This window comes from Dromaius novaehollandiae, chromosome 5 (assembly GCF_036370855.1).
Source record: "Dromaius novaehollandiae isolate bDroNov1 chromosome 5, bDroNov1.hap1, whole genome shotgun sequence".
Lineage (NCBI taxonomy): Eukaryota > Metazoa > Chordata > Aves > Casuariiformes > Dromaiidae > Dromaius > Dromaius novaehollandiae.
The window spans coordinates 14,216,742-14,243,427 of record NC_088102.1 but is presented as its reverse complement, the minus strand read 5'-3'; the positions used below and the strand labels follow the sequence as shown (position 1 = coordinate 14,243,427).

The following is a 26,686-nucleotide window of genomic DNA, read 5'->3' as shown; positions in this document are numbered from 1 at the left end:
AGTTTCCTTTAAGCACCAGTCTTTATGCCAAACCTATCAAAGTATCATAGTAACAGGTCACACTGACCTCCCCAGATTTCTGAACTGGTTGTGGTACATACATAAATGCAACACCCAGTCTTACTTGCAACCAGCCAGTCTTTGGATGACTGACTCTTACTAACTTGCCCTGAGAGCAATCTGAAATCTACCTGGTAGGACTGGATACAGAGGGTTGTAAGGCACCCTATTTCACTACTTGCAGGGTGGTAGGCATCAAAACTAAGAACAACTCCATTGGATGACTAAATCAATACTCGAAAGGGCAGGAATAGCGATTAAAAATACAGTAAGTGTAAATTAAGCCTTTTAAAAGTTAAAAAAAAAAATCAAATGAAGAAGTTGGATACAGGCTTTCCTCCACGTTTTTATTACAGCAAGATGAACAAAATATCAACAAATTGAGGAAAATGTAACGAACATTACCCGATTACATTCTTAGACATTTCACCCATGCTTTTCAAGACTGCCCTGTCATGATCTTTAAATACCTCTGGGACATGAATAATAATTACAGATTTAGGAACTTTCCAAGCTTCCTTTAAGAAACTGTATCATTTCTGTTGGATTCAGAAGTGCAACATGTCGTAAGCATTTATCTGAGTCCTTGAGTAAAGTGCTTTCTCAGTAAGCAAATGATAAATTAATTTTGTTACTACGTGCCCTTCTAGAACTTTCCATTCAGATTTTAATTGCTGTGTTATAAAATTAATCCATAAGTTTTGTTAGAATAGAACACACTGAGTTTGTCCCACATCAAATTTTCTCCCTGAATAACTGAATTAATTCTTAGCTAAGGAAATAAATCTTACAGGACTCATGGAAAATTTTCACAAAGAAACTTGCACTATGAGTTTGTAAAAGCCCTTTAAGATCAACTTAAGAGCTATCTATTACGCATAGCTCAAAGATGGCAAACACTGGATTGTGAGAACAGAAAGGTTACCATTGAAAAGTCTAGAGCAACAAAGAATTAGTTAATTTACCACTGTATTTAAGACACTATTTTGCTTTTCTAGGAAGCGCTCTATGACTTTAAAAAGACAGAAATGTATCTGCTGATTGTTACGCACTTGTTAGCACTAAGATACTATGACTACGGGTTATAGAGAGGTAGTCTATTGGTAAACATTTACTTTAATGCGTCAGAGTTGGTGGCATTAGATCAGTGAGGCTAGGTCAAGTAAGTGGAAAGGAAAATAGAAAAAGCTAAGTATTCCTATTTTCAGCACAAGTTTGAAACACACAGACTAAATTTGCTGTGCATTTCAGTCTTTCCTTGGTCCCTTACACAAGCATGACTGTAACACTAACTCAGTCACTTATATACAGCTTGGCACCCAAATGTTTCCTTCTCAGAAACACAAGGTCGCTGCTGGACAGGACATGTATGCACTGTTACAGAACCGTTACAGGTGGGAAGGGAGTAATTTTGCAATGTCTACCAGCTCCAGGCAGGACAAATAGTGCAACACAATCTTATGTACTAAGAGACTGATCCAAGGTCTACTGAAGTCAATGAGAAGCCTCAGCCTTGAAAATTCTCCCTCAGCCCAAGTGTAATCAGCTGCCTTCAAAGGCTTAAGGACAAATTAAAAGCATTTTTTCTTTTTTTTTAAAGACTACATACCAATATATCTGCTAGGTTCCATAGTACAGAATCTGTTAAAGCTTAAATCTTTCACACTTCATTCTAGTGCCTTCCTTATATTTTACATGACTTGCAAATACCACACATCAGTGCCCACCTGTGTGATCAGAGGTATTTTTGTTTGATTTAGATAAGATGGATCTGGGCTAGTCACCATCTATTCTATAAAAATACAAGATAGGTCTAATAGTATGTAGTCAGCACTGTACATATTAAAACAAGCTAGCTAATCATCTGAATTGCTCTTCCATAAATCATACCAAAGACATCAAAGTTCTTTTTAAGAAAGGAAATAATGAGGTACTACATGAGGTATCTCAACAGAGTAGATTTCCTCATTGGGACAGATCTTAAAATAAGTACCAGTAGTTTAAATGATCTGGTGCAGTAAAACAGAACAGGTAGCCCTAAAAATATCACTGTGTCCAGCAGTGACTTCATTCTCACAGCATGACTCAGTACTTAGTATTTTTCATAACTAGAAACTAAAATTTGCATTTCTATAATATCTTCCACCTGAGAACATCAAGGAACTTTACAACCCTGTTTTACCTCTTCCCTTTAGAGGTATTCAGACTAGTTTTGTAGCTGCAGAAACGAAAGCAAAGACTGTTTTCTGTGACTTGCCCTGGGTCAAAGAGGAAGAGGATAACAAAGCCAACTAAATTTTTACTATCATCTCCTGTGTTCAACTCACAGGCCTCCATCCTTTCTGTACTGATCTCAGGCTAAGTCACTGTGTAATCTGTTCGTAACATTCAGCATCTTTGTGTGTGTAGCACGTTCCCAAGTAGCCCCATAGGACATGTAGTCTAGTAAACAAAACTACACAGGACAAAAGAAATTGAACCTGCCAGTTATTAGTTTCTGAGATATGACCTCTTACCAACATATCTGAAGCAATTTACAAGTTAGACTTTAGCATCAAAATGGAAATTTTATTTATATTTTCAACATGAAATACAATAAAATAGGGTCCTGTGCTGACAGACATGCTTCTCTGCAAGATCAGGCAATTCTGTCTTGTATAGAATCAATTCCTCAACTAACACATTTTGATTTTAAATAGATACGAGTCATATTTTAAAACTTTTTCTGTACTCTGATGTTTATTGTAAGTAACGCATTAAAAGCAATATTTATAAAGCACTGATAGCAGGCTGTACATAACTAGGGAGTGATGACATACAACAGAAGACAACAAGTATTGATTTTGGTTTATCAAGTGATAAGTTACATACGCATTTCTTCAAAATTCAAAAGCTAGCTTCCGTGGAGTCATGAATTGCTTCACCATTTCATCTGTGACCTGTTTGCGTCTCTCTTGATGAGCTGCTATCAAGGGCTGCAATGTTTCAATAAGCACCTTCTTCAGCTCCCCTGTGAGCAATTCCCCACTTGTGTATGCCTGTCAAGGAAGGGTTGATTGCTAAATATGGTGCTATATGAAAAGAGGCCTAGTGACAAGAATTTCTTTATAAGTCCGCCCTTGGCAAATAAAGATTTGGATGTCTCTATAAATAAGCATATGCCTTATAAGATCATCTGGTATCACTTTGAAAATGTAACTTGAAAAATTACTTGTTGCCTTTTAAAAGATTAAGGCAGTTGGGCAATTTCATACATAACAAGCTGTATGCACTGAGTAAACTACGTTCACAAGAATTTAATTTGGAAACTCTGTAACTACTTGCGGGAAACTGCACATTTTCCTCCGCAGCATCCCAACTGAAATAAACAGCTGCCCTCAGCTTTTTTTTTTTTTTTTTTTTTTTTTGCGCAATAGGAGGTACAAATTCTCTTATTTTTCTCTCACAGAATTTGGGTAAGAGGTTAGGTGCGACTAAAGTATCCTTTTTATTGCAAAGACACTGAGAATCTCTGTCGACACTAGGAGTCATGTTCACCGTTGGCAATCCATTCAATTGCTCTGCTACTGAAAACACTTCAGCAGCAAACACAGGCTAAACAGAAGACTGCGTTCAGCCCTGGCTGGGGCAATTCAGCCATGGTTTGAAACAACTGTGAATGTGACAATCTCACTTTCTCTTGTCATCAAGCCATTTGTAATACCAATTCAAGGTGTAATTGTTGCTGATGCTCACTCAGCAATAGTCAAACACCTTAACAACAACTGGATTGTTTTAATTGATTTCAGTGGATTTTTTTTTTTTTTGAATATGAGCTGATGTTGCTATCTCTGAGTATCCACTTCTGAAAGCTTCTCCCTGTGGTACTGTAACTTAACCAGCTCCATTAATGACAGTATAAGCTGTGACTTCATTTTTTCTAACCTGGCTCTGAGGCAGCATTGCAGCAAGCTGAGGACTGTGGTCTAGGTTTAGCGTTCCCTGCAGCAGTTATGCTAATACTGCTACAATGGTGGGAGAGTACTGGAGAACTGCTTAGTACCTCAACTGTGCTCTAGATATATAAGGAATTTGTAAGAGTTTGCAAGGGGATTAGTAGCTACCTAACCTGCCCTTGCATGGGAAAGGTTAAAGGTTTAGAGAAGAATCCATAGCTCGTCTTTCTTACAGCTGTTCTCACCAGGAGAAAGCTGACAAACCAATGTGATATGGGTACTATCGGCTACAGATACCATCTTCCACAGAATATATATTCCCTAGTATTGATGATGATCATGTATCTGAAGGCAGTGAAAGGTCTTGCTACTGCTGCCAGGGACAGAAGCCTGGCAGATGGTTTTAAGGAAAATACTAGTCATATTAAGCAGCTTTTGTTTGAGCTCAGTGAATCAATTCCTCATTGCTATTACCTTTCTTGTGAAGATAAGACAAAAAAAATCAACAAGTTTTTGACATTTGCTTTTGTAGCTGCAGAGTAGTTAGGTACTTTGTACATTAGGCACAGGCAGGGTTTATTACACAACTAAAGAGCAACATGAATCTCAACAAGGTTCCATAATTCAAAAAGTAGGAGAGACACTGTCCTACATAGTGTTAGAGATTTTTAAGAAAATACTTGGGAAATTATTATTTTTTTTCTTTTTCAAAAAATGTAGAGACAGAATAACCTGTGAGAAAGGAGAACATTGCAACAACCACATGCAATGAAATCTGTAAGGGATGGAGAGGGGAAGAATAGCAACTCAATTATTTTCCTGGAGAAGGTTCATAGGAGGATTTGGTCATAGTTTTATTCTCCCAGTAAGGAATGAATAGTATTATCTTTAACTTGGTTACTTACCTGCTTCAGTTGTTCAAGCCTGTCATCATCTTCTAGGAAGAAAGTCAGGTACATGAAAGACACATCAACATCACAGTTACCTCCGTACTTCCTGTGCTCTTCAATAGTATCTCTGCCTCCTGAGAAAGCATGCTTGTTAATCTGAAACAACATAAAGATCTGATGGTATAATTTCTATAAAAGTGCAGATGACTGCATTGAAAGAAGAGCTGTATCACAATCCTCTGAAGTCTATGTTAAGGACTAGTTGAAAGATGAGTGGGACAAGTTAACACAGAGCCTCAGGACTGAAGCAGGGAGGTCATTAGAAGCTAGCACAGAAAAATGACCATGCACACACATTCTGCAGATCGCATAACCAGACCAAAATGAAGCAGAAAGCAAAAAGAAGCCAAACGAGATTTGTCAAGAAAGTTTAAGAAGCTGTTGCTTATTGGGGAGACCATGTGCTTACAAGAAATGTACTTTCTATATGAAAAAATAAAGATACACATCTCATCACAAAATTAATTTTCAAAGAGATGGAGGAAGACTGCAGAATTTTTGAAGAAATTCTACAGAACCCAGTTTCCTCTTTATTCTGTGAGAAAGACAACACAAGAAAGCAAGGTTAAAGATTACAAAATCCTGGCTATGATGGCTATCCTTAGACAAATGCCCAATTGCTCAGTCTAAAAATGGAATACGTGATGACTTTTTTCCCCTCTTTTTAAGCATAGCTTCCTTCGGGCAGATGAATTGCACTGGTCAATATCGCTTATCTGCTTATCTCATTCATAGCAATTTAGAAGCCACTGGCCTATTTAAAAAAATTGACACGGTTAGAGTTCTCCAGGGATGCTAATCTTCCAATCAAGTTTAAAGAAAATAGCCGGGCAGAGGAAGAAAAGCCTTCCCCAATTACAAGGACAGCTTTCATTTGGATCTTGTACCTTTTTTCAGATATCACCAACACCCAAGAGAAACATATGCATATGAAGTAAGATTTTATTGGTTCTGGTACTTAGGAATTGTTTGTTTCATATTTACCATTCCTGAATATTCTTATTAACTGTATCAACGTTGCTTTTTTGGAATCTTTCTAACCACCATGTTACAGATGTCTTGTGGCAATGAGTTGCATACCATAATTATGCAGTGATGAATATCTTAAGAAAATAAACTGCCATCTGTCACATTGCATCTATTCCTATATTGTAGGACAGCCTGAATAGCTGCTTCAGGATCTGTAAAATTATTTTTTTATATATTATTTTTGCACTTTCCCTCACATATCTCCTTATCAGATTCCCATGTTTTGCAAGTCTATTGTTTTCTCCCATGTCCATAATCTCCACAGTTTGTCTTCTTACTAAGGTGAGAGGGACTAACTACAATATGCCAGCTGAAGGCATATTATTGTTTCATAAAAAAAGTGTTCTATATTATTCTTGCATCATTTCTTATATATGCTGGCCTCTACTCATTGATTGAGTGTTTCAATGATTTATCAATGATCAGTGATGCACTGATCTCTTCTCTGTATTGATATAGATAACTTAGAACCTAAATTACAGATTCTAATAAAACATGCAAATAATTGAGCTATAATTCAGTGTTGATATGTGAAATAAGAAGAGTTTACAATAATAATTAATTTCCTTTGAATAATTTCCCAGATGCTTCTCAGTCTTTTCCAGCACTGACTAATTTTTCATTTTCTGTTGCCTGTAAGGTTTGAGCCTCATTAATTTTCAATGTATTAGTGATCTGAAAAAGGCTGTAAATGATAGTTCTTCTTGTACAAAAGTGCGTTCTGATTTTAACCTTTAGCTATGACCACGAGTCACTGTTCCTTCTCTGATTTTTGTTTCCTGGCTACAACAGCGCTTTGTCTTTCACTCCAGCAATATTTTCATAGCTAGCTCTTGTGATGGGCTTCCAAAGCTGAAATAAATGTCAGTTTGTCTTCCATTACTCAATACTTCACATTGTGTTCAGGATTTCCTTTGGACAGTTTTTATATTTCAAATTGCTAGATTTTTTTCTCTATTATTATTCTTCCAACCCACTCAAGGATAGTAGAAATCAGACTTATTAATTGAACATAAGACACCTTAGATCTCTTTAAAGAATATTAGCTGATTGCAAAGAAAAAGGGAAAAATATTACCAATATTACCACTAAGTGAGTATCCTCTATCCTAAAATTATAGGCTTTTCTTTTTAAGCAACTGTTTCACTGTGCAATACAATAAACTGGAATTCTTACCATCCAAATGCATGAGAAATTCTAATTCTTCAAAAAAGTACTGCTTACTCTAACCAGTTTCTACATCAGATAACGAATTGTTACGAGATGACTGCAGAAGAATTTGACCAATATATGTGTTTGTAAATCATTAGAGAATTAATCCAAGACCACCTAGCAGAAACAAAATAGTTTCCTTTTCTTGTTTTGACTGATAGTAGCTTCAGATCTGGCTCTTTTGTCTATAAATCCTTTTCCACTTAATGACTGCTTTTTTGTTTGTTAATTTTTAAACTACTGTGCCACAGGTGAGCTTTTGCCTAACTTAGTCATCTGACACTGGATGAGAGGGATTTTCCTTGGACCTAAAAGTGGCACTATGAATATACTCAGACAGAATACTCCTAAAATTTAGATGAGGTCTAACATAATATTTGTCTGGGAATTTGAGTGAGAAGTTCATGTCACCAGCAGATCCCCAAGCAGCAGGGAAAGTTTGGCAAGTGCTGCAACTGCCATTGTGCAACACTGCGTGCCCCTAGCATGGAGAGGCAGTTGAGAGAAAGAGCTGCTTATTTGATTTTTATCATGGACTGGCAAATTTCAAAATGATGGCAACACAGTATTTATTTTTAGATCAAGAACCTCCATGGATCTTATTCATGCACCACTGCTCTGCAGATATCAGATAAACAAACAGGATGTTTTGTAGATTACGCTACCTAATGTTTGTATTGCTAGTATAGCTGGCAGGGCTATCGCACCTGATTACACTTGATATGTCTAGCTGCATTTGCCTAACTTTGTCAATTGCTGAAGACGCTTTGCAATGAAATGAGCGGGGGAAAAGGAAGCTGATATGTTCAAACAAAACATTAAAAAGTTGTCATTGTAATCACGAGGAACATCACTTCTCTTTATTATAAAGCTTTGTGCAAGGTGCACAGGTTCTTACCTTGGTCTTGATCTGTTTGGGAGAATCAGTGAGGAAGATGGAAGAGTTTGGATCACTAGCACTCATTTTTGTCTGTGCTCCTTGCAAGGCTGGGAAGAAGACTGAGTGCAGTAAGGCTGGTTTAGGAAGTCCAATTCTAGGTGCTACATCTCGGGTCATTCTAAAATAAGGATCCTAGAACAACCATTAATAAAAGGACACAATAAAGTTGAAAAACATGGTTTTAGAGCTAATTAGTGCTGACTGTTAGGCATTAGTTCATGCCTTAACAAGTGGCCTTAAGAAAAGAAAAATGTTCCATAGCCTATTTCCAATCCCCTCAGGCAGCCACTTCACCTTGAGGAACCAAAACAAACAAAAAATTCCTAATATCTTTTTATTTCTGTATTTTTACTGTACTCTCCCATTCCTTCAATTAACAGATACATTCAAACAGCTGTGAAAACTATGCTTAATAGCCTGGAGATGGATGCAACGTAAAATGAGAGGTTTCTCCCACCGTATTTAACAGCCATCACAGAATCTAAACTAAATCAATGATCAAGCTGGCAGTGCTGTGCTGCTGACCTGACTTAAACCAACTGCAAGAGCTTTACCACATAAAGCAGTGGTTGATGAATGTAATTACATCATGTTCCGGTGACTGTCCCCACAACTAAAACAACTAAAGATTGGGATGGTGCAGAATTTGATTCCTAGAATCAATACTTATCTACAGTAATGACACTATCACTGTTGTTTGTAGTGGATGTTGGTCTATCCTCTTTTTATAGATCTGAATTACTAAGGTTCTGCAGGTTTTCGGCAAACTACTCCAGTGCTTCATTATTTTTAGTGATAAAAGGTTTTTCCCTAAAGTGCAATGTGAACCTCTTGTGTTGCAAGTTAAGTCCATTACTTCTTGTCCTAGTTACCATAGAAATAGCCAGAAGTTTCTTCTTATCCTCACGTCAGTAAGCTTTTGCATAATTGAAGATTTCACAGTCTTTGCTTTCATAGACGCCAGTGCATTGTGAACCAGGCTGAGATCAAGACAAGTCCAAGACTGGCAAGAATGAGTAATATATGAATCCATAATTGCGAGGCTATGAAAGCCTTCATCTTTGTCAGGACACAGCACAACACCCTTTTATCTCTTCCAGCTTCTTCTCAAGAAAGGTATTCAGAGGAATGTTTTATAGATGTTTTGATATAGCACCATGAACTTTGAAGGGTATATTACAAAAATAAATACATGAAAAATCAAATTAAGTAATATTATTTTTCACCTGGTCAATAGCACACGGAATAAGACACTGAACGTTCTCCTTGCCATTGAAGATCTGTGGAAATGATGAACTGAAGGATGGAGCAGCTTGAATAGCAGGGAAGCTGATCTTTCCTAGAAAATAACACATTCGAAAAAGCTGAGAAAAAGTCAAAATAGGCAATGATAAAAAGAGACAGCCTTTCGAAATACATAATACACAAGTGAATCATTCACATGCTCAACTGAAGACCAACTCCTGTCCTTTTCATGCAGTATTCCCTCATTTGAGGAAAAATTTTCGTCTTTACCTTCTATGACCTCAACATACCTTCAACTAACATAGAACTAATGAAAGAAGACAGGCTGTGATTACAGAGGTTCAGGAAAAGGTTCATCAGCACATGCTCTGTACGTGAAAATGTACCTGCCTCATCTCTCCTCTCAGAACATCTACAATTCTCAGAAATATACTTGACTATATCATCACTCTAATGAGCTGCTCATTTTCTTCCTTTGTGAGAGAATGATTACAAATCTACCTATTGGGCAAGTTCCACTCCATGATCTTAGAGCCATCGCTATATGCATGCTATTGTCATGAAAAAGCATCTCAGATGTGCCTAATGATCTTTTTTATACAATGCTTAATTGCAGAGTGACCAGCCTGATTCCCTCATCAAAACCTTCTCAGAACTGAATGCTAACAGTACATTTTTCCAAATGTGGGAAGAAGCCATCATCACAATACCAACATTTAATAGAACACTGGTGAGGTATGACACTGACAGGAATCAGTTCCTTGGTAAGAGTGGAGGCTGAAAAGCCACCTCTGGCCCGCTTACTGGTCAGAGAATGAGGCTACCACTCAGGAACTCCAACATTTTAATGACATCTTTGACAGAGAATCTTTCTGTGGCCACTGTGATAGAAACCTTCAATTGCAGTGAAGTGAATAAAAGACAGAGTTACCCAGCACCTTAATAACTGGGCTTTTGAGCACCTCTTAACTTTTGTCATGTGTGCATGTGTGTATATTAATAGAAATTTTTCTGGAGAAAAGCTTCTAAATAATTTTATAATAGAAATTTCTGGGAAACATTCCTGACTATTGCAGTAATAGCTACAAAAAAGAACTATTCTCTATCCTGGACACTTCAACTTCTGTGCTTTGTATTTTGCTGTGACTAAGGCCAGAAAGTAGCTCTCACACTGGAACTTTCACTCCTAAATGTTTTCCATAGTGAAGGCACCACAACAGTACCCTTTTGGAATCAGCTTAGAAATAGGGATCTTGCTTTTTCTGTTTTTTTACATGAGTGGAAGATACTAATCTGTTTACGTAATTACTTAAATAGCTCCATAGAAAGTGATAACAGGCATCATTTCTAGAAATCCATATTATTTCCTACCAATGCAATCGCTGTCTGTAAAGCCAAAGATTCCTTTCACTTGGTTAAATGTAACATGCTTCTGAACTTTGACGATGTTTTGGTAGAATCCTGCACTTGTCCTGTGAGAAAGGAAGTGGAAAAATAAAAAAGGAATCAAGAACAAAAAAGCATATAGGCAGAAACTTTCATTCAAAGGAGAGAGTGCCACAAAACCTGCAGGATTAAACCCCTGAAGGCACCAGTTTGGTCTTCTGTGGCACGTGTAGATGATAATCAATGATTATTTACAAACAAGAATTTTATGCCTTGAAAGTTTAATATATTCTTTTTTTCAAAAACACTTATTGCAAACAACATTTTTGTCACAATTAATTATCTGAAAACAAAAATATTTTCGTTTGGAAATGGTGCCAAAATGCCTCATGGAACCTGAAGTTTATTCATCTCTATGCTTTTCTGTGAACTCAGGCATCCTGACTGGACCATGTCTCGTGTGCTGTTTGATATCCCCCATGTGTACCCCTTAAAAGACACTCTGGCTCACCAAAGGAATAGTAGCTCAGATTTTTCATGTTCTTATTTTCTGTGGGCTAAGTTGTCTGGTTCCATATTTCTCACCAGATACACCAGCAGCATTTCCAAATCAGAAACTGCTCAACAGCTTCTCCCTTTTATTTCTGCTGAAAACTTGAAGCAATAGGAATGGCAGTTCTGACCTGCCCCTGAGCTGTTCAGCCACAGAGCAGATGATCTGTGCTAACGCAACCTTTCTGAGTCAGGAAAGTCAGGGGAGTGAAAGGAGAAAATGCTTTGCAGGCCCCACATTCTGGGACTATACATTATACAGATCTATTCTAAAACATACATTCTCTCATCCTAAGCATCCAAAGAAGCTCGTTCCCCCTGTACAAAAGGGCAAAGCCCACAGCTTCAGTTCTGGGTTCTGCCGTGGAACAACTTCTTTCTGAGAAGGCATTTCCAATAGCAGTTTCTTTTTTAAAATCTTCTTTAAACTTTACCGAAAGTTCAAATAATAATCTTTCATGATGTATTATTAAACTAATTGACCATAACAAGTTGCTGAAATACCTTTCCCAAAAAGTAATATAACACAGATGAACTGTAAACACATCTCAAAGGTTTCGATACCATCTTAAATAAAACAATCTCAAAATTTCTTGGTGGTTTAGGAATTCTTACATTTTAGGGGTTTATTTTTTTTTTTTAATTTAAGCTCGAGCATTAAACACACAATTCCTTGTTCATATATTATACAGAAGAATGCCAGGAGAATATATATAAAAAACACAGACAGCAGAAAAATTAGTAAGTTTCTATTTTAAATGTTATACAACTTGTCTTGAAGCTTTCACATCTAGACATATTTATCAAATATACTGCTGGCTGTCAAAGTTTGAGTGAAAATACCTAAAAATTTTTGATCGCAACGCTCTAAAGAAATCTTATACTTACCCCAAGTAGTCTAAATCAGAAAAGATAAAGGTTTTATTGATGTCAAAACCACATGCAATAATGTCTTTTGCATTCTCTACAGCATATTCATGTGCCTTCTCAGTTGTCAGGTCCTTCCAAAGGTATTTCTCATCATCAGTTAACTGTACAACTAAGGGAACATCAAATACTTCTTGCAGCCACCTAATAAAAGCAGAAAGATTTTATCTCAGAATAAGTTAAAATGAAGACATAAGGTCATGCAGCTAAAATATTTTCATACATTTAAACAAAAAGATATAAAGAGGCCTGCTTTTCTTATCTTTGTACCATACGCAGTTACTTGTGCTTATGTGAACAGTTATGACTGCATAAAGTTTTTCATTTACTTAATATTCACCCGATATAAACAGAACCCATTGTAATGTATCATTTTAGTAGTTCTACAAACACTATTCAATACTTCCTTAGAAAAAACATGCTTTGATTAATATAAATGGTTCAAATAACTTACTTTGTGAATATAAAGGGGATAAGATGACCAACATGCATTGCCTGAGAGGAAGGGCCTCTGCCAGTATAAAGGTAAAAGGACTTCTTATTTTCATAGGCATGAAGGACTTGGTCCATATCTCTAAAGAAAAAAAATGGAGAAAACCATAATGCATTTCTTACAGAACTTAAGAGGAAATACCTATAGCAAAAAGCTTCTATTCAAAGTTTGAGTGTGTTTAAAACCAAATGTATTTATGAATAAAATATAGTATCCAGCAAACATACCCAGGTCCAGTGAACATACAAAAAAAGAGCAAAGAAAAAAATAATTAAAATAAAAAATTGCAACTTTTAAAATTACTTCATTGGATAATAATTTCTAAAGCCTAATAAAACAGGGCTGGGAATCATTTCCTGTTCCCAAGGTGAAGGAGTATGACTTAGTTTGTATCCCCACAGCTAAAGTTTCTCCCTTCCCAAAGAGGGTGCCATGTGTGAACAACCTATTGGGAATAATCTCTGGAAGGGGTTTTGTCCCAGATCTCTCTTAGGCATTGATTTGAAAAGTGCTAGCTGCCATGGGCCAGAAGCCCATGTGTGCTAACAGTTAAACTGTCTAGAAGGCTGGAAGGCTGGTGCTTAAGCTTATTCCATGAGCCTTTTTTATGTAACCACATAGGTATAGCCTCAGAGTCCCAGGCCACGTGGACCCTTGCTGAAATCAGCAGTGACTCCACATGAACCCTGGGATTCTCTGCTAGGCCAGTTCCTCCATCCGGCTGCTAACATACTGAGTCAAACTGGAACCTGTACAAAGGAAAAATTGCCTGCACATTTTTTCTTCATTTTGGGATTAGTGAGGATATACCAGAAACTGGTATGTGTACTAAAAAAGAACAAAGTGTTCCAAATGTTGACAGTGTAAACCTGATGCAGCTTTTACTCATTTCAAATGATATAGCTGGTTTACCTGGATGTAAAAAAAAATGGTCTTTGCTAGGCATTGGTTTCTCCTGATAATGCTCACAAAAATTCCATCTAATCTGACCTTTAAGTTTTAAAAAAAGAAAAACTCACCTATGAGAAAAAAAGATTCCTCTGCGTAGAAAGCGGTGAGGTTTCTGCCCAATAGCTCTTTCTATTCGATTGATCAGATCTGTGTCAATTTTACTGCTGCCAAACCGAACTGCAATAATAAAATGTTAAAAAAAAAAAAAGTAAAAAAAGAAATGCATAGCTTCAACCAAATCTTGTATTTGCCAAGAACACACCAATACAGCCTAGATAAAAAGTGACAACTTCTTCAAGTCTTAGGTAAAAGAAAAAATGACTAGATTTTCCTGGTTGTTGACCAGAGTCCCAGCAGTAGCCCCTGATGCTAACTTTGCTTACATTAGCAGATCCAGTATATTCACAGCATGCAGTGTTGTACCCATGACTGACAATTATGGCTGCAGTTTCCTTAAAGCAAGAGTATTCTTTATTCAGAACAAAAGCATGCCAAAGAAACATACTTGGGGCAATAACTTGGTGGCCTCTGGAAACCAAAGGATGAATATGGATGCAAGGCTCTGAATGCTTCTTTCTTGATGCCTAAGTTTTTGGCTCTCAGGTCATATTGTTTTCATCTTCAACCCCAAATACTCTTATGCAGACTGCACTCTTCTTTTATGTTGATATGGTTATGGACACCACTCCCCTCAAGAGGCGTGAAAAGGTAATGCATAATACTTTTCATTTCAGTGAAGTAGGATTTGTTACTTGATGGTTTAGATAATCAGCTGATCAATATGATGGCATTTTCTAGGCATTTAGGTGCAGTCATTTCATCCAAGAAAAGTTTTGGCAGATTGAAAAGGCAGTATTTTTTCCTATTGCAGATAAAACCAAAGTGGGGAAATCTTTCTTCAGTAGAGCTTGCTACACTCCAATCCCAATTCTTGGGGACCCTTCTAAGCAGCTCAATACACCATGATTTGGTTTGATTGACAGAAATCTAGACAAGAATCTACTTGTAGCTACTATTCTATTCTATTTAGAATTAGAACAACTTGCAGTACTAATTGTTGTGATTTCCAAAGTATTCAATGGAATAAAACAGAGATTCTGGAAGTAAAAATTCTTTTATATGTAGATAATATCTAGATCTGTCTATTCCAAGTATTTTATTAAAAAACAGACAACATTGGCAAATTCCCTGCTTACAAGGCACATGTCCACACGGCAAAAGCAATTAAGGTCGCATTAACCGTAACAGGAAATAATCATTCTACGGGAACATAGAGATGACACTTGACAAATCTGAAATATCGTAACAGTTTCCTAAGGAAACCAGAAACAGAGAAATCAGTTTAGACCCATTCATTATGCAGCTAGCAAGCCATATGACTACTGAACTTTTGCCCTGTGGAAAACACAAGGAAAATTACCTTGAATGTCCCATATAGAATCAAGTTTATTTTTAACTCCCTCCTTATGCATATTCCCATCTTTTAATTATCAATTTTTTTTTAACCAAAAGCAACAAAATATTAAAAGCCTTCCTACAGGGATATGGTAACTAACCAAAATATCCTTCTAAAGACTACAACTTCCTATCAGAGCAGGTAGGTTTAGATTTCCTAATGTTACATCCTGGCATCACTGGATGACAGAGCTAGATTGACTCCAGCTGGAGGCAGAGCTGTTTACCTGTGTTGTTTACCCAATGTGCTGCCTTGGGAACACAACTCATTTTCCAAAGCAAAATAACCAGCTACAGGGGCAGCAAGGAACATTAAGCACACTGGGGTAACTTGAAAAGCCAAATATTTAGACACGCTGGGTTTATTATACAGCCAGACTAGACTAATCTCTTTCCCATCAAAAACCACAAAAAGCCTTTCCAGCCCTTTCCAGTCCAGGTTCTCAAAGTGCAGCATGGAGGATATTTTTGTTCCATCAAGGCTTATATGCATCTTAAAAAGGACTATTTAAAACCATGCCCATCCTAATCGTTGAGACTGCGGTGTCCACAAAGGCTTTATGAGAGATGGGAGAGAAGACGCAGCCCAACATGTACACAAGAGCTCCAAGATGCCGAGAAGACCTGAGGATAGACAGTTCCTATCCCATCCTGACTGAGATGCATGTTTAAGTTTGATGGTGTATTTTGTTATATGGACTATTCGCTGAGCAGCCTTTCAGAAACAAAAATCAGGAACCCTCACTGAAGGAAAGACTCAATCTTGACGTGAAAGAGGAATGGAAATACATCCAATCTGACCATGAGTTTGGAAGTGTTTCAAACCCTCCACAACTATTTCATTTTCTTCTAGAATTACTGGTTATGCCCTTGCATTACTAACAAGACTTTGTGCTAAATTTAAGTTTACTGAGTACATACAAATTCATTACTAAGTGGGAAGGGAAAATAGGTCTATCATTCACCATTACTCAACTGGCACAAGTTCTCATTTGCAATTGTTCATTCACTCTAGGTAAACCAAGCAAGAAATCATACAAAGGAAGCACTGAGGCCATGCAGTGACTGATTAACACAAATACCACTAGAAAAGAAAAAAGATGGTGCATGATTCAGCAAACACCAGTTTAACCCAAATGTTTTGGGAGAGTTATTACATCTACTTGTCCTGAGCAGACCTTAATTACCAAATTAATTTCTTCCTAGCAAATAAAATGCATCACAAAATGGCAAATTAATTATAATCTGGATGAATACTAGCAGAGACCAAATGAACATGAAAATGTTTGGTTCAGCAGAACAAAAACGACTGGTAAGAGGCTAATCTTACAGAAACAGAAACCATGAAAATGCTCCAGACTAATTGGGGCTAGTAACCCTGGAAATGTTTGTATAATGTCATAAAAAGTGGCCAAAAGCTCTCTAGCACATAGAACACTTCTGGAAATGCCCGAATAACTTTATTAAACATTCACAGATTGTCTCGTCTTTCTCTATCCTCTTCTTTCCTGTTAAAACTAAATATTTTTCGCCGAATTCCTCTTATGCCCACTTCCTCCTGAAAGTCCTCCTATTATTCGTCTTTCAATACGAACAGCTAAAGCTTTCAGATTTTTATTTTAAAAGATAATGTTGGTTTGTAAAAATGTGCGATACAGGCCAGTTGTACCATACATATTTACAGTATGTTAACATTAGTTCTAACAGTTACAAATGCAGTTCAAGTGAAGATACAGACAGTTAAAGATACAAGAAGTCCTTTTATAGATTTGAACAGGTGTTCCCTTTTATAGATATTGGATCTGTTATACTTGAAACATAATAAACTGGGAAAGTTGAACACTTTTCAGACTCTCTATCCAAAGAGACTCTACCTTCCTAGACAGCTGCTAACAAGGACACATTCTCCCTAACAAGCTTTTAAGAAATTCTTCAGTGTGCTTTTAATCTACAGTTTTCTAGCTTTCACCGAGACAGCTTTTAGTTTGCTGTCCATAAGATAAGAAGTTCTGAAAGCTGAACAGCTTGCTCCGCTGTTTTCAAAAGCATGGTTGCATTACTGAAAATTTATTGTGCACTCTTCCTCTTTCACCACCGTCATGTTATATTTGAATACGGAAAACTAATAACCAGTAATTTTCGTTACACAGTAACTTTACTGACCGAGTCACTCTAGATAATCTCTGAAAGGTCATCGAGACCAGGAGAGGTTCCTGAGGATGGGAGAAAGCAAATGGCATTCAGATCTTCAGGAAGGGCAAGAAGGAGGATCTGGGGAACTATAGGCTGGCCAGCTTCACCATGATCCCTGGGAAGGTGATTGAGCAAATAATCCTGGAAACTGTCTCCAAACATATTAAAGACAAGAAAGTGACTGCGAGTAGTTACCATGGATTCATGAAGTGGAAATCATGCCTGACCAACCTAACAGCCATCTACAATGGTGTGACTAGCTCAGTGCATGAGGGGAATGCAGTGGATATTGTTCATCTCAACTTTAGTAAGGCTTTCACAGTCTCCTGTAACATCCTCACAGAGAAACTGTTGAATTACAGACTAGATAAATGGACAGTGAGGTGGACTAAAAACTTGCTGAATTGCTGGGCTCAGAGGGTTGTGATCAGTGGCATGAAGTCCATCTGGAGGCCAGTCACTAGTGGTGTACCTCAGAAGTTGATACTGGGGCAAATACTATATAACATCTTCATTAATGACCTGGACAACGAGACAGAGTGCTCCCTCAGCAAATTTGCAGATGATACAAGATTGGGAGTAGTGGTTGGTACACCAGATGTTTGTGCTGCTATTCAAAGGTATCTCAGCTGGCTGGAGAAATAGGCAGACAAGAATCTCAAAGCTCAACAAAAGGGAATGCGAAGTCCTGCATCTGGGCAGGAATAGCCTGTAGTGACAACTGGCTGCAAAGAAGCTTTGCAGAGAAGGACCTGGTGGTGCTGGTGGACAAGGAGTTGAACGTGACCCAGAAATTCACCCTTGCAGCAAATAAGGCCAACAGCCTCTTGGGCTGCATTAGGAGAAGCATTGTCAGCAGGTCAAGGGAGGTGATCCCTCCCCGCTACTCAGCACTGGTGAAACCACATCTGGAGTGCTGGGTCCAGTTCTGGCCTTCCCAGTACAAGAAGGACATGGACATACTGAAGCAAGTCCAGCAAAGGGCCACAAAAATGATTAAAGGACTGGAGCACGTGTAATATGAGGAGAAGCTGAGAGAGCTGGGATTGTTTAGCTGGAAGAAGAAAAGGCTCAGAGGTGATCTTGTCAACATGTATAAACACCTAGTGGGGGAGGGAGGGGAAGAGGGGAAGTTAAGAAGACAGAGCCTCAGCTGTGGCCAGTGAAAGGACAAGAGGCAATGGATAAAAAAATCGAAAAACAGGAAACTCCATTTAAACATAAGAAAAAAGCTTTGTATTGTGTGAGTTGTTGAACACTGGAACAGGTTGCCTGGAGAGGTTGTAGAGTCTCCGTCCTTGGAGATATTCAAAACCCAACTGGACAAGGTCCTGAGATGACTCTGCTTTGAGCAGGAGGATTGGGCTAGATGATCTCCAGAGGTCCCTTCCAACCTCAACCATTCTGTGATTCTCTGTCACTTGCAATACTCACTGATAAGTATCAGCACTCTAACATACGGAGCTCTTTCTCACTCAGTCATCTTTTCTTCACTCATCCTCAAGTCAAAAAGCCTACATTCTCTAGGGATGCTTATCTCTAATACTTTGCTAACATAACCTTTCTTCCCACAATATTTGCAGGCTGTTTTGGTGTGTAAATAAGTGCATGCCCAAGACAACAATTTGAGAAAAATGTCCATTTCAATTAAAACTCTTGCTTTTAGCACTTTCATTCTTTTAAGCTTGCATACGCACAAACACAATGGCACCTTTCTCTGGTACTGATAACAAATATAAGGATTTGTGGTTTCCTTTATTGTAAAAGCTGTCAGATGTCAAATTCTTGGACAATATTTGTTCTTTTTTATTATTTTTCTTAAAGGAGGAAGAGGAGGAAGTTTATCAACAGCAAACAGTAAATGCTTCACTTCCTGGAATAGTGAGCATTCTTTGAAAAATTTCCAACACATGACTTAGAACAAGCTAAATGACTCATCTACCAAATTCACCAATTTGCTATCAGTATAAGTATGGAAAAACCCTCCAGTCTAATCCACCATTGGAGGGCGGGTCAAAAGACAGTATATATGCACACACACACACACCACCTGAAAAAAGGACACTGGTTTTACATAACTTATTTACAGTAAGGTCATACCAATCATTCTCAAAAAGACCTTGAGACTGTGCCAACAGAGTAGGATACTCTTCCGACTTTTCTACAAGCATTAGAAAACCCCTCAGGAAAACCCAAAACCTTCCCCATGCCTCCTACACAAGTAACAAGATGATGAGAGATCTTGTCCATCTCTAGATTCTAACAATTCCTTTCTTCCCTCTCCCCCACGGTGGTACATCTTTCTTAGTACACTTCTCCCTTTCCAACTTTTTCTTTTTCCCATAGCCTTCTGCAGACTAAACCAATAAACACACTCATTTGATATGATCTTACAAGAGTATCACACCCAGTCAAAAAAAAAAAAAAAAAAAAAAAAAAAAAAAAAAAAAAGAAAAGAAAAGAAAAGAAAAAAAAAAAAAAAGGTTGGTACTAGCAAGTCAGCTCCCAAACGCAAATATAAGGTCACTGCCACATAAGGTTGTATGGTCTATCATCAGAGCCAAGCTACTAAGTAGACACCAGCAATTTAATAGTGTTAAAGAATTTTCATTGAGGTACTAAACATGGTTTGGAGGTTGACAACTGTCTTAAAAAGAAGAAAAATAGTATAAATTAATGATCAGTTCTCTCACCTGTTTCTACACTACGGACCCAAACAACCTATCAAAATAGACAACAATAAATCAAATAAGGAAATTAACAAAATGGCTGTTTCTTAAGTTTCCAAACTTTACAAGTTTTGTAACATCTCCGTCTAAAATATCTTCCATTAGATACATGTTTTCTGCTGGAGCTGCATCTTCTCCATCCCAAACTGCACTTAGTTGCTTGATATTGTCTTGTGAAGGAGTCACTGCACTTACAGATTTCTGCATTAATTTTGAATTAGAATTAGAACAGACTCTGACCTATCTAATGTGGAGGTCAAGTCAGATGTGGAACGATGGTAAGAAGCCTGGCCATAACTATTACTATTCTGTATCACAGCCACTGAAGATGCAGTTATTCAGTCATAGTCTCTTCATTAACATAACTTCTAATAACAATCCTTGTGCTAAAAATGAATTGTGAGTGAAACTTTTATTTTAAGCTGAAAAATTCTTTGCAATGTATTTAAGTCTTCCATAGGAAAGCCCTGCCTGGGACATTTTCAACTCCTAGAGCTAATTCTTTAGACATATGAATGCTAAGATTAGACATAAATTAAAAGTTACCTATTCCATGTCTGTGGTTTTGAATTTGTTACGATCTTTTGTTATTTTTGTGGTCAACAGAATCACTTTACATAAATTCCTTAGTAGCAGTGAAGAAAGAGTTATACCTATGAGTTTGTCATAATCCACGCCTTTAGCATTTGATGTCTGCACAGTCCAGGGGTCCACGAAGTCCTCGTCCTCTTCTTTAGCTGTACCGTTGTTTATTGATACAAGATCTCTTGGAGGCAAGCCTGCCTGATAATCTTGTCCCGTTGTCGTTTTATATGACAGCTTTAATGACAGCAGCATCCTCACTGCTGCATCAATTTCATCCTGAATAAAGGAAAAAAGCAGCTGTTTGACTTAAGATAGACAGCATTCATGCTTTGACTTATTTATAAGTTCTAAGTTAAGCCTTTACACATGTTTGCAGTATCAATGCCCAACAGAAAAGAAAAACAGTTTCCTAATCATTAGAATTTAGTGCATCACCATTGGCAAGATATTTAAAATCTCTCTGCCTCACCTTTCCATTTGTGCCTGAGGAAAAAAAAAGTGCTTACCTGATTTTCAGAGGTATAATAATCTTAAATACAAATTTCTAAGGTATTTAGATATAATATAAATTGTTATCTAATTTACTTGATTAAAAATGTTCTTGCAGTGGCTCACCTTAAAATGACTTACTCATTATAATTCACTGGTAGACTTGAAGAAAAACAAGAACAAGAAGAACATGAACAACTTTCATCGTTATGACCTTTCTAATAAAGGGCTATTGTAACATCTCACACAAACCATAAATATATCAAAGTTTTATTTGACTACCAGTTTTAAAGGCTCATTCCCACAGGCATTCCACACCCATATCAACCCATATCAAAACTGAACTCTCTGTGCCAACATACTGATGACAAAATAGGGAACTTGAAATTAATGGAATTAATGGTAAATTACTAAATTATTTAGGGGAGACCAAGCAGGGGTTGTCCGTACAATTACAGGAAGACATATTTGCCAATGTGTATGATAATGCATGTAGAAAGAGATTTTAACTAAGAATCTAAAAACAAAGCAGAATGTAATACAAACACCATTTGAAAACCAAATACCTTGGATTACTTCACATAGCACGGCAAATGGCTGAAGCAAACTTTTAAGCATACAACTCTGTTCTTACTTCAGAAGTAACAACTTTGCTCTTGTTAAGGACTACCCTGCTCCAGGTACATCCACAGCAGAAACAACGGACAAATATTTTTAAACAAAGGTTTTTTTCTTATTGCAATACAAAAGAGATCTGAACAACTGTATTTTTCAAAGCTGTTAAAAACAGACATAAACTTAAAAATGAAGAGTTCAACACATGAAATGGAAATACCTTTGGTGCTTTTCCTGCTTTCAGTGCTCTGACTTTTTCTCCTTGTTCAGTTACTTTTTCAAACAGCTGAAGTGGATTCAAAGATTTCAAATCACAGTTCTGAATATCAGCCATTTTCCAGAAGTGTAAGAGATCTTTTTATTTACAATTCAAATAAATCTAAAAGTCTTCCACTTTTTCAGCTTCTGGATTCAAAACAGCAGCAACAAACTGAAGGAGAACTGTAGGGTAATAAATAGTGTGTTTTATTCTTCTTTGTATATCTTCAAGATTAGAATGCTGGAATAAGAATATAAAAACTATACTGACCCCAAACTTGATTTCATCCATTTGAAGACTGTGGAGAACTACAACTGCATAGTTTACAATAGAGTAATTCACAAATTATGGAATGTTAAATAATGTATACTTAAGCAAGCATACCATTTTGGTTATGAATCACATTAAAACCAGTAAGGTTACCATTGTTCTACATCACAAACATATAAATAACTAAAGGGACAAAGATCAATGACACATTTATAAATTACAAGTTCTTCCTTACTTAATTTTAGTTAATACACCTCTTGGTACACATTTTAGTAATTTCAAAGAATGGAAGTTCCTGTAATAGGGATTACACTGGATTAACTCCCACTTTATTATATATGTGCAGTGGCTCAGCAATTTCTGCTGCCACAGGAATTTCTTCTTCTAACTTTTCAAAAATTACCCGATATATTGTCTTTGCAGACTGTCTGATTTATGTCTAAGAAATATGGTGAAGCTGCTACCTGGCTGCCATTAGAGTGAAAACACATTTCATCTGCAGAGGCAGAGATGTTTTATTTTAAGAAATCGTTCAAGCTCAGCAGCTCTCTATCAGGGTCTTTAGAAGCACATAGGCTCTAAAACAGTTTTTGTTAAAATTCAAGCACTGTGGTGTTTAAATATTTGGAACTGAGGATAAACAAGCATTAACTTGATGTGGGAAGAGTGACTTTTAAAACCATTATGGTTCCAATTATAGTGAGTTTACCATATTTATATAGAAGAAAGTTAGTTTTAAAAAAGAGGGGAGGAGGACATCATTTGTCTGAAAAACAACATGGTAAGTAAAACTGCAGCCATTACAAAATGATCCATTTCCTATGAACACTAACATAACTTGGCCAGCATGGCAAAGTGCTACTCCTCAATCTGATGCAACTGACTAATGTAACCACCCAAACTACTTTATTGCTTTTTTATTGAGGAAAGTCATGCCATCTTAATGCATAAACTGATGCTTATTTTATACACACTGTATTCGGATGTGATAGTGACAAATGCAATGCAAGTTGGAAGAGTAAATTAGCCTTTTACTGAGCTGCAAACAGCAATGTGTTAGAAGCAGAGCATTCACCCTAAGCATTCTCTATCATGCTATGCCCACATTTTAGTCCGTGCAGGAAGACTTCTGTGCCAATGCAAAGCCCTACTGACTTCCAAAGGATTACGTGGACACTGGTATTTATTCAAAGAGAGTAAGCTGCAGGTTCAAAGACACTAAAACAGCCACAGAAAGCCTATTCCTCATGATGGACTAAACAGGCCTTTTAAATACACTTAACAGGCTACCCATTAAAAATTTCGTATGAAACAGAATTGTAGGAGGATTTGTGCTCTGAGACCGCTGTCATTTCCCTTCTTCAGAATGGACAGATAAGCCTTAAAGTAAGCAAAGTAAGTATTTGTTGAAGAGAGATACAAATTTAGATCAGACTATTCTAGAACCCTGGAGAGTCTCCCTAACGTCCTCTTGATACATGGCTATGCACGGAACATGAATAGATTGGATTTACAGATTTAACTCAAGTGAATCATAAAAGCTATTAACGAGAAACACACTCATTTGTTTCCCCTTTACCATAATAATAAAAAAACAGTCTATAATATTTGCATTAGCTTTTCAGCACTATATCAAACCTTCCTTTATAAAATAATCAGGCTAATCACAACCTTGCTTATATTTAAAAAGTATGTATTTTGGCTGCCACTGTGACAAGGCTTTGCCTGCCTAGAAAACCCAAGCAGGACTGCTGGTAACCAAAACATCCACCATTAAGGCTTTGTTTGTCAAACAGCTGCAATGTTCCCAAATTTCAGCTTCAGTTGACTACTGTAAGAAAGTTGGAAAGCATGTACATCTACTTGCTTATTTTATTTGCTCAGTGTATTAACACAGACACTGATAAAGTACTTAAATTATATAATTGACTAAAATAAGACTGAATAGTATAATATCAGTCATCCTCAAGTTTTGAACCTAATATTTATCCCTTTGAGTTTGATTATTTGAAATCTGACAGTGTTATTTTAAAGAGGTAACTTGACGCATATAAAATAATTATCTGACACATTCTTATAATTTACTTACATTTATTTATTTGGATAATAGTGTTTTCCTCTTTATCATGGGCACAAGATATTTAACTGGAAAAGAGAGTATATAAAGTAAATTCATACGAGGAAAGATTTATTGATTCTAACACACAATCTTTCTGATGAAATATCCCAGCTACATTTGTTGGCTTCAAATTTTACAAAATACAAAAAGTAAACAGGAATTATTTTTTGGTGTAGAACAAATTGTGCCTTGGCATTTTAACTTAATTCTGGAATGTACATTCTTATGGACAGATTGCCTCCATTCTGGAAGGAATTCTGGAATGTCACAGTCAAAACTGAACACACATACTGGAGGACAGTAGGAAAGAAAGACTCTTTAAAAAGTTTTAAATATTACGCTTTCAAGCTAAGCAAAAATTCCCAAATGAAAATGCATTTTTGGTAGGAAGTAGCAAAAGTAATCTAGTCAATGCAGCAAGAGATGAGGATATCAGGATTACAGAATGCAAAAAAATACTAACTGCTACCTAAGCCTTATCTCTAACACAGTAAAACTAAATGTCCTTCTTTGCTGGTGGAATTCAAACCAGGAATTCAGTTACATGGGACAGAGGTCTTTATCAGTTTTTGAAATTCATAAAGGTAGTTTTGAACTGTTCAAAGAAATAAATGGACTTTCTGCATTTTTTCCAGGAACATTTTTCTTCATTTCTTATTGATATTATGAAAACAAACAGTCCCAAACACGTTAAGTACTTTATATAAACAGTTTTGGAGGAAAAAAAGACACATGGGGACTTGAAAATGGATTACTAAGACATTTAGAACCAGTCAAAGATGAACTTAAATGCACAATTTCACAGTGTAAACTTGAAAGCCAAGAATTACATGACTGTTCTTCCAATCTAGTGCATGGTAACTTGTAATGGATCATGCTCTTGTGACTGTTTAAGAATATCACATTGAGTTATCATCAGACAAAGCTCAGAAACAATCCTGGGAAGAGGTATCAGGAAACAACTGCATCCTCTTTCCAGTTGTATGACAATCACAGATCTATGATCATTTTCACTGCTTGCTATCTGATTTGGTAAGGGTAGAGGACTGGGAATCAAAGAATAGGGTTTTATATTATGTTAAGAAATGCTTCTTCATGACAAACACCACAGGAAGGCACATCGAAACTTCCAAAGAAATCAGTATTACAAAAGTGATGACTCAGGTTTCAGGAATGAATGAAAGCACGTGAGCATAAGTCTAACAGCATTTATGCTCCTGAAAAATGCATCAAGTCCCTTAGAAATAAAACGCATGTGGTATGTCCATGCGTATCACACGAAATGCCCCTTGAGAAGTATTTCAACATACACGGCATTTTATAGCAGAACCAGCTTCTCAGCCAGGTTAATCGTTAATTTATGTATGAAAATATGATAAAAGCTTGCAAATACATTCCCTGCGATGGCAACATGACCACTCAGCTAATCTTATCGAAGTCCCGCACCACCTGCAGAGAGAGAGACCTCTGCGAGGTTTTCCCACAGCGACCCGGAGCCAAGCTGCGGTACCGGACGCGCCCTGCGCAGAGCCGGCGCCGCAGCCCCGGGCCCCGCGGCACCTCCCGCCGCACAGGCCGGGCCGAGGCCCTCGCCAGCCCCGCGCAAAAGGCGCCTCTCCCGCGGCCGGGCCGGGGCCGCGCGGCAGGAGGGGGATCCGAGCCGGGTGGGAACCGCGCACCGCGCTACGGCGCAGAAATAGCCCCGACCCCCCCTCCCCGGTCTCTCACCGAGGCGCCGCTCGACGCCGCTCAGCACCGCCGGGCCCCCTCCTACCAGCCCGCGCCGCCTCCCCTTCCCGGCCGGCCCGGCCCCGAGCCCACGGCGCCTCCCCTCCGCCCCCTGGGCCGCCCCGAGCCCGCGGCCCCCGCCCGGCCCGGCCCGGCTCGGCCCCGCCGCCGCCGCCGCACGCACCGGCTCCGCTCGCCGCCCCGCTGTCACCGCCGCGTCACCGCCCCCGGCACGGCCATCACTACCTCCCGGCTGGAAACGCACCCTCGCCGGAACCCTTTCCTCCCGCCCCCTTCCCTACCTACCGCCATCGGACGAGCCGCAGCTCGACGAGACCGGTCTCTCTGCCTGCCGCGGGTGGAGCAGGGCTCCCCCACGCCTGGCCCCTTCTCTTCCCCACACCGCTTCCCGCCGGCACGGCGCGGGGCAGGTGGGACCGTTTGAGCAGCGCGCCGTGTTTCCTCCCCGGCGGGCTTTAAAGGCCGGAGCGGCTGCCGGCAGAGAGAGTGGCGAGATCCGGGCTGCGCTGCCGGCGGAGGGGCTGTGGCGCCGCCGCCGCGCAG

At 38.2% G+C, this 26,686-nt stretch overlaps 2 protein-coding genes across 9 annotated transcripts in view; one reads left to right on the top strand and one right to left on the bottom strand.

Moving 5' to 3' along the window:
- Positions 1 to 386: 386 nt before the first annotated feature.
- On the bottom strand, positions 387 to 26,394 carry WARS1 (tryptophanyl-tRNA synthetase 1). 6 transcript variants are annotated; one of them, XM_026111382.2, is made up of 12 exons: positions 26,307 to 26,394; positions 24,365 to 24,420; positions 21,967 to 22,187; positions 20,711 to 20,918; positions 13,749 to 13,857; positions 12,691 to 12,810; positions 12,198 to 12,380; positions 10,743 to 10,843; positions 9,353 to 9,465; positions 8,085 to 8,258; positions 4,901 to 5,041; positions 387 to 3,098 (listed from the first exon to the last, which is right to left on the bottom strand). In XM_026111382.2, the coding sequence occupies exons 3-12, from the start codon at positions 22,078 to 22,080 to the stop codon at positions 2,940 to 2,942; spliced, it is 1,422 nt and encodes a 473-aa protein (XP_025967167.1). In that variant the 5' UTR covers positions 22,081 to 22,187; positions 24,365 to 24,420; positions 26,307 to 26,394; the 3' UTR covers positions 387 to 2,939. The 6 variants fall into 6 exon arrangements, with proteins under 6 accessions (XP_025967167.1, XP_025967165.1, XP_025967166.1 ...); XM_026111380.2 differs by having other exon boundaries at positions 21,967 to 22,245; positions 26,307 to 26,390; XM_026111381.2 differs by lacking the exon at positions 26,307 to 26,394 and adding an exon at positions 26,123 to 26,266 and having other exon boundaries at positions 21,967 to 22,245.
- WDR25 (WD repeat domain 25) overlaps positions 26,314 to 26,686 on the top strand; it is a 66,756-nt gene continuing 66,383 nt past the window's right edge. For 2 of the 3 annotated variants that reach the window (XM_026111376.2, XM_026111375.2), the window contains exon 1: positions 26,314 to 26,686. The gene's annotated coding sequence lies outside the window, so the exon portion shown is untranslated. The other variant, XM_026111374.2, reaches the window with a different exon arrangement.